This window comes from Macaca fascicularis, chromosome 17 (assembly GCF_037993035.2).
Source record: "Macaca fascicularis isolate 582-1 chromosome 17, T2T-MFA8v1.1".
NCBI classification, from domain to species: Eukaryota; Metazoa; Chordata; class Mammalia; order Primates; family Cercopithecidae; genus Macaca; species Macaca fascicularis.
The window spans coordinates 4259685-4271925 of NC_088391.1; the positions used below are offsets into that span (position 1 = coordinate 4259685).

The 12241-nt window shown below is 40.5% G+C and overlaps 2 protein-coding genes across 10 annotated transcripts in view; one reads left to right on the forward strand and one right to left on the reverse strand.

Annotated features, from left to right (window-relative positions):
* TNFRSF19 (TNF receptor superfamily member 19) overlaps window positions 1-12241 on the forward strand; it is a 105239-nt gene that overhangs the window by 84769 nt on the left and 8229 nt on the right. For 6 of the 9 annotated variants that reach the window (XM_005585485.4, XM_005585481.4, XM_074021711.1 and 3 more), the window contains exons 6-7: window positions 3409-3573; window positions 4735-4860. In XM_005585485.4, the coding sequence (XP_005585542.3) occupies window positions 3409-3573; window positions 4735-4860 (291 nt within the window). The remainder of the gene's footprint in view (window positions 1-3408; window positions 3574-4734; window positions 4861-12241) is intronic. The other 3 variants (XM_015439059.3, XM_074021713.1, XM_074021712.1) reach the window with 1 other exon arrangement.
* Window positions 2763-12241, reverse strand: part of MIPEP (mitochondrial intermediate peptidase) — a 212397-nt gene continuing 202918 nt past the window's right edge. The window contains exon 20 of the transcript XR_006693586.3: window positions 2763-3535. The gene's annotated coding sequence lies outside the window, so the exon portion shown is untranslated. The remainder of the gene's footprint in view (window positions 3536-12241) is intronic.

Consider the following 12241-nt stretch of genomic DNA (forward strand, 5'->3'; position numbering starts at 1 on the left):
GCCACAGGTTAGCAAAACAATACCTTTTCCTTTAGAGCAGATAAGTTCTTTTCTTAGGAATTATCAGCAATATCTCAATTAACAAAAACTTTGTAGAGTGGAAGCCACTTTATATAGCTAGTATAAATCTGCCCCCCCAACCAGTGCCTTATTTTTGGTTTTGCTTTGTTTTTGTTTTTTGCTGCTCAAGTCAAAAAGAATTACAAGAAAATAGTTTTTTTTACTAGAAACTAAAAAGAATTAGTTTCTAGCCCTGTTCTAAAATCAAATGATATTCAGTCCAATCTCCTGTTTATGTCTACATTGCTATATGTGACAAAGCTAAAAATGATGAACCAAAAATGACGAACCCATTTCCTAGAAAAAAAGAATGTCTGCTCTAAGTGTTATCATAAACTTTTACATATAAGCAAGAATCAAGAAGGCAGCTTCCAGAGCCCTATTCCCATGAGGACTCTCTGAGGGTGTTTGAGTCAGTAAGATGCCTGTTGTTATCTATGCGTCAAAAATCAAGAAGTAAAACTTGTATATTTTTCTTGTTTGTTTTTAGATGCCACTGCCTGGGGAAATGTGTGGAGAAGGGGCATATTGGATGTACTGTTCCTTTAAAATTGATATTACTGTGGCAACTAGGTATCATTGGACACTATTGCGCCCTATAGTATATGTGTTAACAAGCCATGTTTAGAGAACATAAATCCTGAGTTACAAACTGCCAAATTAAGAAGGAAATCTCCACTTTGGGGACATTTTAACCTATCTGTAAGTTAGAGACAGTTCCTTTTATATTAAGGAAAATAAGTTGATGAATATATTTTAGAAGGATTTTAAACATTAAGAATGTAAAGGACTCTAATTATGATACTACTTTAACCCCAAATCCCTATTCTTACCAAGATTTTTCTGAATATCCAGTTCTGTGTCAATTGATGAGCTTCATGGTTACAACAGTTGGGAACTTTTAAGTCCTCCACTCAAATCATGTATTAAGCTTCATTTTTATGACAGCTCTTGCTAAAACCCCATATTGTGTAGGGCTGGGTTATTTGACCAAAAATTTACGCTAAGGAGACTCTTCTCACTCTGAAGTGAACGCCTTCCTCACCAATGTAAATGACAGTTTCCCACAGCTTCACCATTTCATCCAGATAGATAATGTTTTCATTTCCAAGTCACTTCCCCTTCTCTGTGGCTGCTATTTCAACTTGCGTGGGATGCAAGTTCCTCTCCAGTTATGCATTTTCAGTGTTTGCACAGCTGTGCTTGTGCTCATGTGTCCTTTTGTGACTCCGTCCTCTGATAGAGGCTGTTTCAGATTAGATTTAATCTCTACCAGGTCAGGGGTGTGATTCTTTTTAACGTGCTGTATAATGAACATTTAGTGTGTGCCGTTTGCTTATTACAGTGCTCTGTAGAGTTAGAAGTGATGAAATATATTCTGTGAATATTAAACATGTTTGCAAATAAATGTCCTTTAAAATGTATGATTGGATTCTGAGCCTGATTCATCCAAGCCCAAAACATACGGTGTGTGTGCCTTCCCAGGTGACAGTAAGAGACTTTCATACGTGTGGCCTGGAATCACTGAGACTGGAAATGCCAAGATCCATGCTCCGAGATGATAGTGCCTGCTCTCCTGTTTTTATGGTTCAGTAATGTTAACCCGAGTGTTTCTCTCTGGCTCCACCCTCCAGTGTCATACAGTCTTATTGGGAGTGAGGGGTGCGTAGCCAGGGAGGAGGAGAAAGGCACCAGCTGACAAATCGGCTTGTGTTTAGGTGCCAACTTGTACAAATACAGACACAGACCTTCAGTCTCTAGAGTTGCCGTGTCCATTATGATAGCCATTAGCCACGTGTGGCTACTGAGCATCTGAAGTGTGGCTCGTCTGAATTGAGGTGAGCTGTGTCTTTAGAACAACACTGGATTTTGAAATTTTAATACAAAATAGAGAATGTAAAATATGTCAATAATTTTTATATTGAATATATATTGAAATGCAATATTTAAGATATATTGGCTAAGTAAAATAGACTAAAATTAATTTTACCTGTTTCTTCTCTTTTTTGTATTATTGAGACAGTCTCGCTCTGTCATCCAGGCTGGTGCGTGGTGGTACAATCACAGCTCACTACAGCTTCATAGGCTCAAGGGATCCTCACAACTCAGCCTCCCAAAGTGCTGGGATTACAGGCATGAGCCATCGCACCTGGCCTCCCTTTTACGTTTTAAATTTGGTTTCTAGACAACCTGAAATGACGTGTGAAGCACACATTATACCTCTACCTGGAGTAATCCTCAGTTGAGGGGAGGCTCCCGTGTTGAGCGGCACCTGCCGCGGAAGCAGAGTGAGGGCATCTCAGCTCACTCAGGGCATCTGCTTGGGAAAGAGAAAATGTTAACGGCCCCTCTAGGTAGATTTCATGCCCCTCTTAAATCCATTTCTCTCAGATTATTTTGGGGTTAGTTAAGTAGGATATGCTGTTTAACTGTACTGGATATAGATCTCTGATTTAAATGAGTTTGTTTATCCTGGTACCCTCAGAATAGTTTTAAAATGCTAATTATTATCATCATTACAGTGGCTAATGATTCTACAGCACAGCCAGTCCTACACAGTTTATATAACACCTGAGTCAGTCACTATTACCTCCATTTGAACAGACGGCAATTGAGACTCGAGTCAGTGTCTCAAGGTCATACAAGTAGAGGTTGACCCAGGCCATGGGGTTCAGAATCTGCCCTGAACCACAAAGCAGTACCACCCTCTAAAATAACATGTATTTCTCGACTTTCTTAGCACATGACTATGCCAGCCTTTCCATAGTGTAATAACAGTATTAACTCTTTTCTCCAAAACTTCGATGTTTTCCAGTAGTTTAACAGCTAAGGCATTCAGAGATGTTTACTGTCTCAAAAACTGGGGTCTACTGTAAGGTTCTGGATGATCCAACTCCTTGTTTTCCCCTCAAGTTGCCCCGAAAAGGATGCATGCATTCAGTCTGCTTAAAAATGTGGTGCAATTCCAATTAAATAAAAAACAGTAGTTCCCTGCCACATGTCAAGTACTGGGCAGCCAGAGATAAAGACGACAGACCCCCAGCTCACAAACAATTCTGCTCTGGTGGGGCTGAAGGCAGATTCTAGTAACGCGATGTGTCGAGGGCTGTGTGTCCGCAGTGCCATGGGAACAGAGGAGAGGGACACCCAGCACATTGTGGGGTGCGGGTAAAGGTGTCCCATTAAAGACATCTTCTGGGTGGAAGGGTGCTTGCGCCATCTTCAAATATCTCATGCTGGTTTTCTCACAGCATGGGAAGGCCACTGGTAAGGGTGCCCGCCAGCTTCGCCGTGAGCACTGCATCTGTGGTTGTTCAGAGCGTGCTGACCCCATTCCTGTGGTTTCAGGTGCCAGCAAGGTCAACCTCGTGAAGATCGCGTCCACAGCCTCCAGCCCACGGGACACGGCGCTGGCTGCCATCATCTGCAGCGCTCTGGCCACCGTCCTGCTGGCCCTGCTCATCCTCTGCGTCATCTATTGTAAGAGACAGTTTATGGAGAAGAAACCCAGCTGTAAGTTCTGAGCTCATTACATTTCTTAGCATTTGGGGGAAGGGCATTTATTACCATTGTCGTGCAAGTGTTCCACAAGAGACTTGGCTGAGACAAGCACCAGCGAGCTGTGAAAGAACACAGGGCATAAGAAACACAGGTGATCCCTGAACAGCAGAGGGCTAGGGGAACAGTTAAGAATCCACACGTCAGTGTTGACTCCCCGAAAACGTAACTACTAATAGCCTATTGTTGATGAGAAGCCTTACTGGTAAACAGTTAATACATCTTGTATATTTTGGTGTTTTTTTTTTGGTTTTTTTCGAGACAGAGTCTGACTCTGTCACCTAGGCTGGAGTGCAGTGGCGTGATCTCAGCTCATGGCAACCTCTGCCTCCCAGATTCAAGGGATCGCCTGCCTCAGCCTCCGGAGTAGCTGGGACTACAGGCGCCCACCACCACGCCTGGATAATTTTCATATTTTTAGAAGAGATGGGGTTTCACCATGTTGGCCAGGCTGGTCTCGAACTCCTGGCCTCAAGTGATCCTCCTGCCTCAGCCTCCCAAAGTGCTGGGATTACAGGTGTGAGCCACTGCACCTGGCCTGTTATATGTATGATGCCGTGTATTCTTACATTAAAGTAAGCTAGAGAAAAGAAAACGTTACTATGAGAATCATAAGGGAGACAAAATAAGATTTACTCTTCATTAAGTGGAAGCCGATCATTGTAAAGGCCTTCATCCTCCTCATCTTCACATTGAGTGGACTGAGGAGGAGGAGGGGTCGGCCTTGGTGTCTCAGGGTGGCAGAGGCTGAAGAAAATCTGTGTATAAGTGACCTGCACAGTTCAAACCCGCATTGCTCAAGGGTCACCTGTAGAACTCACTGAGGTTGCACAACTTTGTAAGGAGACTTAGAAGGCTGTGATGTCCCTGTGCCACTAGGCAAAAATAAAAATCATTGTCAGTAATGGCAACATTAGTACCCTACATTTTGAACTTTCTTAACCAATTATTTCATGTTTGTGCTTCCATATAAGAAGTCCTCAAACGTCGGAAGGATAGCTGACTTGTTCTTTAAAAATACGAAAGCTAGAATGGTACAGGTCTGCATTGGATGTTCACGGGACTGCCGTAGAGAGGAGACTGTGTTCCCTGACAGAGTTCTCACCCCTCACTTAGGGTCTCTGCGGTCTCAGGACATTCAGTACAACGGCTCTGAGCTGTCGTGTTTTGACAGACCTCAGCTCCACCAATACGCCCACAGAGCCTGCTGCCAGTGCCGCGGTGGCTCAGCGCAGACCTGCGGTAAGTTCAGCAGGGGAGTGCCCTTAGGAGGCCTGGAGACGCCCTGAAGCTGAAGCAGCAAGAATTGGTCCCGGTTTATTCATCGCATCGCACAGCGAGGTGGCTGTGTTGAGTCTTCTAGTGAAAACTAATCTTGTTAGATTATTCTCCACCATCTCCTGTTGGTTTGGGTGTTTTGAGTCTCTTAAGTATTAAAAAGGAAACAAGCATCTCGTTAAAATCCTAGAATTTTTCAGCAACTTTTGGGGCATGTTTGTCATTCTTGTTTTGAGTCAGTTTATTTAAAATCACGGTAACCTTTGGTAGAGTAGGAGTTTATATCCTTTGCTGTCTGGTTGATTCAAACCAAACACTAATAGGCCTATTTTAAAAATATGTCTATTTAAAAAAATATCTATTTTTAGAATTTCTTAAGAGAGAGGTGAGAAGTCCATTTCAAGGTTTTACACAAACCATAATTGTCCCTTGGACTACTGACAGAATGAAAGTTTAGGAAAGTGATTCAAAGGGAAACTGGTCTCTAACTTGGGCAAATAGGGGCAAAGGTAATACCAACTTTTTTTAAACTTTTATTTTAGGTTTTTGGGTACATGTGCAGGTGTGTTACATAGGTAAACTCGTGTTACACATTTCTTTATTTTACAGATTATTTAATCACCCAGGTATTGAGCCTAGTACCCAATAGTTACTTTTTCTGTTCCTCTCCCTCCTCCCATGCTCCACCTTCAAGTAGACCCCATTGTGTGTTGTTCCCTTCTTTGTATTCACGTGTTTTCATCATTTAGCTCCCGCTTGTAAGTGAGAACATATGGTATTTGGTTTTCTGTTCCCGCTTTAGTTTACTGAGGATAATGGCCTCCAGCTCCATCCATGTTCCCACAAAAGACACGATCTCATTCCTTTTATGGCTGCATAGTATTCCATGGCGTATATGTACCACATTTTCTTTATTCAGTCTATCATTGATGGACATTTAGGTTGATTCCATGTCTTTGCTATTGAGAATAGTGCTGCAGTGAACATTCATGTGCATGTGTCTTCATGGTAGGATGATTTATATATTTAGGTATATAACCAGTAATGGGATTGCTGGGTCAGGTGGTAGTTCTGTTTTTAGCTCTTTGAGGAATTGCCACACTGCTTTCCACAATGGCTGAACTAATTTACACTTCCACCAACAGTGTGTAAGCATTCCCTTTACTCTGCAACCTTGCCAGCATACATTAGTTTTTGACTTTTGAATAATAGTCATTCTGACTGGTGTGAGATGGTATCTCATTGTGGTTTTCATTTGCATTTTTCTAATGATCAGTGCTGTTGAGCTTTTTATCATATGCTTGTTGGCCACATGTATGTCTTCTTTTAAGAAGTGTCTGTTCATGTCTTTTGCCCAGTTTTTGATGGGGTTGTTTTTCTCTTGTAAATTTAAGTTCCTTATAGATGCTGTATATTAGACTTTTATCAGATGTATAGTTTGCAAACATTTTCTCCCATTCTGTAGGTTGTCTGTTTACTCTGATGATAGTTTCTTTTGCTGTGCAGAACATCTTAAGTTTAATTAGATCCCATTTGTCAATTTTTGCTTTTGTTGCAATTGCTTTTGATGTCTTTGTCATGAAATCTTTGCCCATTCCTATGTCCAGGATGGTGTTGCCTAGGTTTTCTTTCAGGGTTTTATAGTTTTGGTTTGTACATGTAAGTCTTTAATCCATCTTGAGTTGGTTTTTGTATATGGTGTAAAGAAGGGGTCCAGTTTTAATCTTTGGCATATGTCTAGACAGTTATCCCAGGATTTATTGAACAGGGAGTCTTTCCCCATTGCTTTTGTCAATTTTGTCGAAGATCAGATAGTTGTACGTGTGTCGTCTTATTTCTAGACTCTCTATTCTGTTCCATTGGTCTATGTGCCTGTTTTTGTACTAGTACCATGCTGTTTTGATTACTGTGGCCTTGTAATATAGTTTGAAATCAGTTAACATGATGCCTCCAGCTAGGTATTGAAGGAACTGTATTTGTTTTTTTTGGTTAGGATTGCCTTGGCTAATTCAGGCTCTATTTTGGTTCCATATGAATTTTAAAATAGGTTTTTCCTAGTTCTGTGAAAAATGTCTTTGGCAGTTTGATAGTAATAGCTCTGAATCTGTTTGGGCAGTATGGCCACTTTAATGAAATCGATTATTCCTATCTATGAGCATGTGATGTTTTTTCATTTGTTTGTGCCTTCTCTGATTTGTTTGAGCAGTGTTTTGTAATTCTCTTTCACCTCCCTGGTTAGCTGTATTCTTAAGTATTTTATTCTTTTTGTGGCAGTTGTGAATGGGATTGTCTTGCTGATTTGGCTCTTGGCTTGGCTGTTGTTGGTGTAGAGGAATGCTAATGATTTTTGTACATTTTGTGTCCTGGAACTTTGCTGAGGCTGTTTACCAGCTGAAGAAACTTTTGGGCAGAGACTGTGGGGTTTTCTAGATATAGAATCATGTCATCTGCAAACAGGGATAGTTTGACTCCCTCTCTTCCTACTTAGATGCCCTTTCTTTCTCTTGCCTGATTGCCCTGGCTAGGATTTTCCATACTATGTTGAATAGGAGTGGTGAGAGAGAGCATCCTTGCCTTGTGCCAGTTTTCAAGGGGAATGCTTCCAGCTTTTCCCCAGTCAGAATGATGTTGGCTGTGGGTTTGTCATAGATTGCTCTTATTATTCTGAGGTATGTTCCTTCAATACCTAGTTTATTGAGAGTTCTTAACATGAAGGGATGTTGAATTTTATTGAAAGTCTTTTCTGCATCTATTGAGATAATCACATGGTTTTGTCTTTAGTTCTGTTTAAGTGATGAATCGCGTTTATTGATGTGTGTATGTTGAACCAACCTTGCATCCCAAGGATGAAGCCTACTTGATCGTGGTGGATTAGCTTTTTTGATGTCCTGCTGGATTCCGTTTGTAAGTAGTTTATTGAGGATTTCTACATTGGTGTGCATCAGGGATATTGACCTGAAGTTTTGTTTGTTGTATGTCTGCCAGATTTGGGTATCAAGATGATGCTGGCCTCATAGAATGAGTTAGGAAGGAGTCTCTCCTCATTTTTTTGGAACAGTTTCAGGGGGATGGTACCAGCTCTTCTTTGTTCATGTGGTAGAATTCGGCTGTGAATCCATCTGGTCCTTGGCTTTTTTTGGTTGGTAGGCTATTTACTACTGATTCAATTTTGGAGCTCGTTTTTGTTCTGTTCAGGGAATCAATTTATTCCTGGTTCAGTCTTGGGAGGGTATATATGTCCAGGAATTTATCTGTCTCTTCTAGGTTTTCTAGTTTGTGTGTGTAGATGTTCATAGTAGTTTCTGATGGTTATTTTTATTTCTGTGGGGTCAGTGGTAACATCCCTTTTGTAATTTTTAATTGTGTTTATGTGGATATTCTCTCTTTTCTTATTAGTCTAGTTAGCAGCCTATTTCTTCAAAAAAACAACTCCTGGATTTTTAAATATTTTGAGTGGTTTTTCATATCTCAATTCTTTCATTTCAGCTCTGATTTTGGTTATTTCTTGTCTTCTGCTGGCTTTAGGGGTGAGGTGATTTGTTCTTGCTTCTCTAATTCTTTCTGTTGTAATGTTAGGTTGTTAATTTGAGATCTTTCTAACTTTTTTATTTGGGTGTTTAGTGCTATGAATTCCCTCTTAACCCTCCCTTAGCTGTGTCCTAGAGATTCTGGAATGTTGTATCTTTGTACTCATTAGTTTCAAAGAATTTCTTGATTTCTACCTTAATCTTAGTATTTACCCAAAAGTCATTCAGGAGTATGTTGTTTAATTTCCATGTAATTGCATGGTTTTGAGTGATTTTCTTAGTCTGTACTTCTATTTTTATTACACTGTGGTCTGCGAGTGTGTTTAATACTAATTTTCTTTGCTATGTATTTCTATTCCTTAGCACGTGTTCTTACACTTACACATCCCACTCCCCCGCCACCCTACCACCTCACCTCCTCTGCAAATTAAAACCCTCCATGGCCAACCACCCTCTCTACAAGTCTACCCCAGTTCCCCTGTCCTCTTATTACTTTACAGGTCTGTTAGCACCCATGGAAGCAATATTAATAGCACCATTTTGTCTAATAAGCCATCTGTATTTGTTTTAACCATATCCCATTAGATCCCATTAGATTGACTTGTCTTCTTGGAACTGTCTAATCAATCTTCTCAAGAAATTGTCAGTTAAGTGTTCCAATCTCATGTTGTATATATAGCCATGCATTGCTTTTATGCTAACCTTGTAGAGTGCACACAAACCTAGATGGGATAGCCTCCTACAGAGCTAGGCTATGTGGTGTAGCCCATTGCCCCAGGCTACAAACCTGTACAGCATGTGACTGCACTGAATACTGTAGACAGTTGCAATACGATAAGTCCTTATGGATCTAAACATAGAAAAGGCACAGTAAAAATATGGTATTATAAACTTCCGGGACCACCATGGTATTGTTGGGCCATCACTGAACAAAACATTGCTATGCAGCATATGGCTATATAGAATAAGAAGCTTTCATTTTAATTCTTTTTCTGGTAGTTATTACTATCTCCTGTTTTAGGAATGGGTGAAGAATAAAATACAAGACTTTCTGTGGTGTGCGGATCTAGTTTTGCCTTTGTCTACACAGATAAGACCCTTAGACACTATTAATGGTGACTGTATGATCCTTACACACCCCCAAGCATTACATTTTCCTAGATATGATACCGTGGACACTGTTACTAGAGTTAGAAGTAGGAAAACTTTCTGGAGAAATGAACTCTAATTTTAAATTTTAAATGTAATAAAACGCAGTTGGTATAAACTCTGCCTCACCTTACTTCAGTCTGAGAAGAAAGATTAAATATACAGATGGCCTTGTTGCATGACCTCCTAACAGAACACTGGGGCCGGAAATGATCCCCAGGCCAACGCCCTGGGTCAGTGCAGCTTATTTCAAGTGCTTCCTCCTGAATGGCAGATCCTTTTTTCCCTTTACCTTTTTCTTTTGACATAATTTCAGGAATCTGACATAATTGCAGAAATATCGAAAGCGTAGAACAAAGAACCTCCCACATGTCCTTTACTGAGATTCCCCAAATATTAACATGATGCTGCCCATGTTCACATTGGCTTTGTCCCCTCTCTCTCGTGTGTGTGTGTGCATACTTGTTTTTCATTTTCTATTTTAAATCCAGTTGCAAATATGATGTCCCTCTCCCCCTTAGTACATCAGTGTTTGCGTCCTAAGAACATTTTCTCTCACATAGCAACAGCACAATTATTAAAACAGGAAATTTATGTTAATTCAGTACTATTATATCATCTACAGAGCATAGTCACATTTTCCTAATTGTCCCAGTGTTGTCTTTCATAGCGAAACAAAATTCTGAAAACTTCTGTCGGATTTAGTTGTCAAATCTGTTTGGTCTCTTTTAATCTGGAATAGTCTCCTAACATTTGTGTTTCATGATACTGATTTTTTTTTTTTTTTAAAGTACAGGCCAGCACTTTTCAAAATTCTACAGTTTTGTAGAACGACACTCAATTTGGGTTTGTCTGACGTTCCTCAGGATTCAATTCAGAAATAGTGAGGGGATGCTAGGTCCTCAGCGCCCTGTGTCGGGAGGCGAGGTTGTCTGTCTGGCCTGTGCCTGGTCAGGCTCACCTTGGTCACTTCATTAACGGGGTGTCTGCCAGGTTTCTCCAATGTAAAATGTCTGCTGTTCTCTTTGTAATGAATACATATCCTGTAGGGGATACTTGGAGACTATGTAAATATCCCGTCACACCCCAAACTTTCACCCCGTAGCTTAGCGTGCCCTGATGATTCGTACTGGAATCAGTCGTGACTATGATGGTTAACAAATCCTGGCTTTCTAATTCCATTATTCTTTCCACATTTATTAGTTGGCTTCCTATGGTAAGAAGGAACTTTCCTTCTCCATTTATTTATTTATATACCTTAGTGAGTTTAGACTCGTGGACTGTATTCAGTGGGTTGCAACCCTTTGGTGTCACTGTTGATTCCGATGCTCATGTTGCCCGGCATTTGGAACTCCCTTCGGTCTGGCTCATGTGCCATTTTGACAGGTCCGCATTATTCTTTTAGCACTTTCTTACTTTCTGCCACCAGAAGTCCCAGATTTGTCGTGTACTTTCCCTGGAATCAGCCTTTCTACAAGGAACGGCAGTGCCTTTTGCTTTAAAACAATTTTGAAGTGTCCCATGGTGAGCGTGACACTCGTTTGTTAAGTGGCAGTAAACCCTGGTGAGTTCAACGGGTTCAGAGCACTGTATGTTTAGATGGTCCGGGCGGAGGCCTTGCTTTGAGGGAAACTTAGATGCAGGCAGGCCAGTCATCCTGTTTCACACAGGCTTGCGATTGCATCTCAATATTTGGCATTCATTTTTTAAAAGGGAGACTGTAGTTTCATAATTTTTTTCCTGTTTGTAAAAGTAAAGAGATATTCCTCATGGAAAATTTGGATACACACAAACATATAGCTATATATGTAAATGTATAATTTCTTCAATAGCTATATATGTAAATATATAATTTCTCCAAGTCTTCCTCTGTGTATGTGTGTGAGTCTTTGTGTGTGTGTGCGCGCGCTTTAGTGTCTTTGTGGTTCTAAATTAGAATGAGATATATATGTATAGACAGAGTGAGAAATCAAGAAGGCTGTTCAAAAAGATGAGTGTTTATTTTCTGCTTATAGGATTGAGAAGATTTATTTTTAAGTTTCTTATCTAATCTCTATTTTAGATTTTTAAGCTTATATTATCTTTGTAGCACAAAATATATCCAGCTTCAGTGGTATATTCAGTTTGTAAAGCTGTGTGCACATATCTACTTATTCCTTAAGTGACATTGCTAGCAATAAAAAGAAATGTGTCTGTGTGTATGGAGTTAGAGGGTTCGAACATGCACGCTCTCGTCTGTGTTAGGAGGCCACTCAGCAGAAAAGTTGTCCTGCTCCTCCTGTCCTCAGTGGGGCCAAGAGTCTCGTTTTGTGCTCTCCCACAGACTGCTTTATTCCTTCTCCCCACTTCTTATTGTAGTGAAATACATATAACATAAAATTCACCATCTTAACCATTTTCAAGTGTGCAGTTCAGTGGCGTTAAGTACATTCTCACTGAGGTGCAACCATCACCACCATTCACCTTCCAGAACATTTTTCATCCTCCCAAACTGAAACCCTGTCTCCATGAAACAACAGCTCCTGGTCTCCCCATTGCCCCAGCCCCCTAGCATCCCCCCTTCTTCATCTGTCTGTATGAGTCCGTCTGCTCTCGGTACCTTAGGTAAGTGGCTCATCATTTGTTTAAGATGAGAAAAAAAGAGAACCTTGTATTCCTTTTCCCCAAAA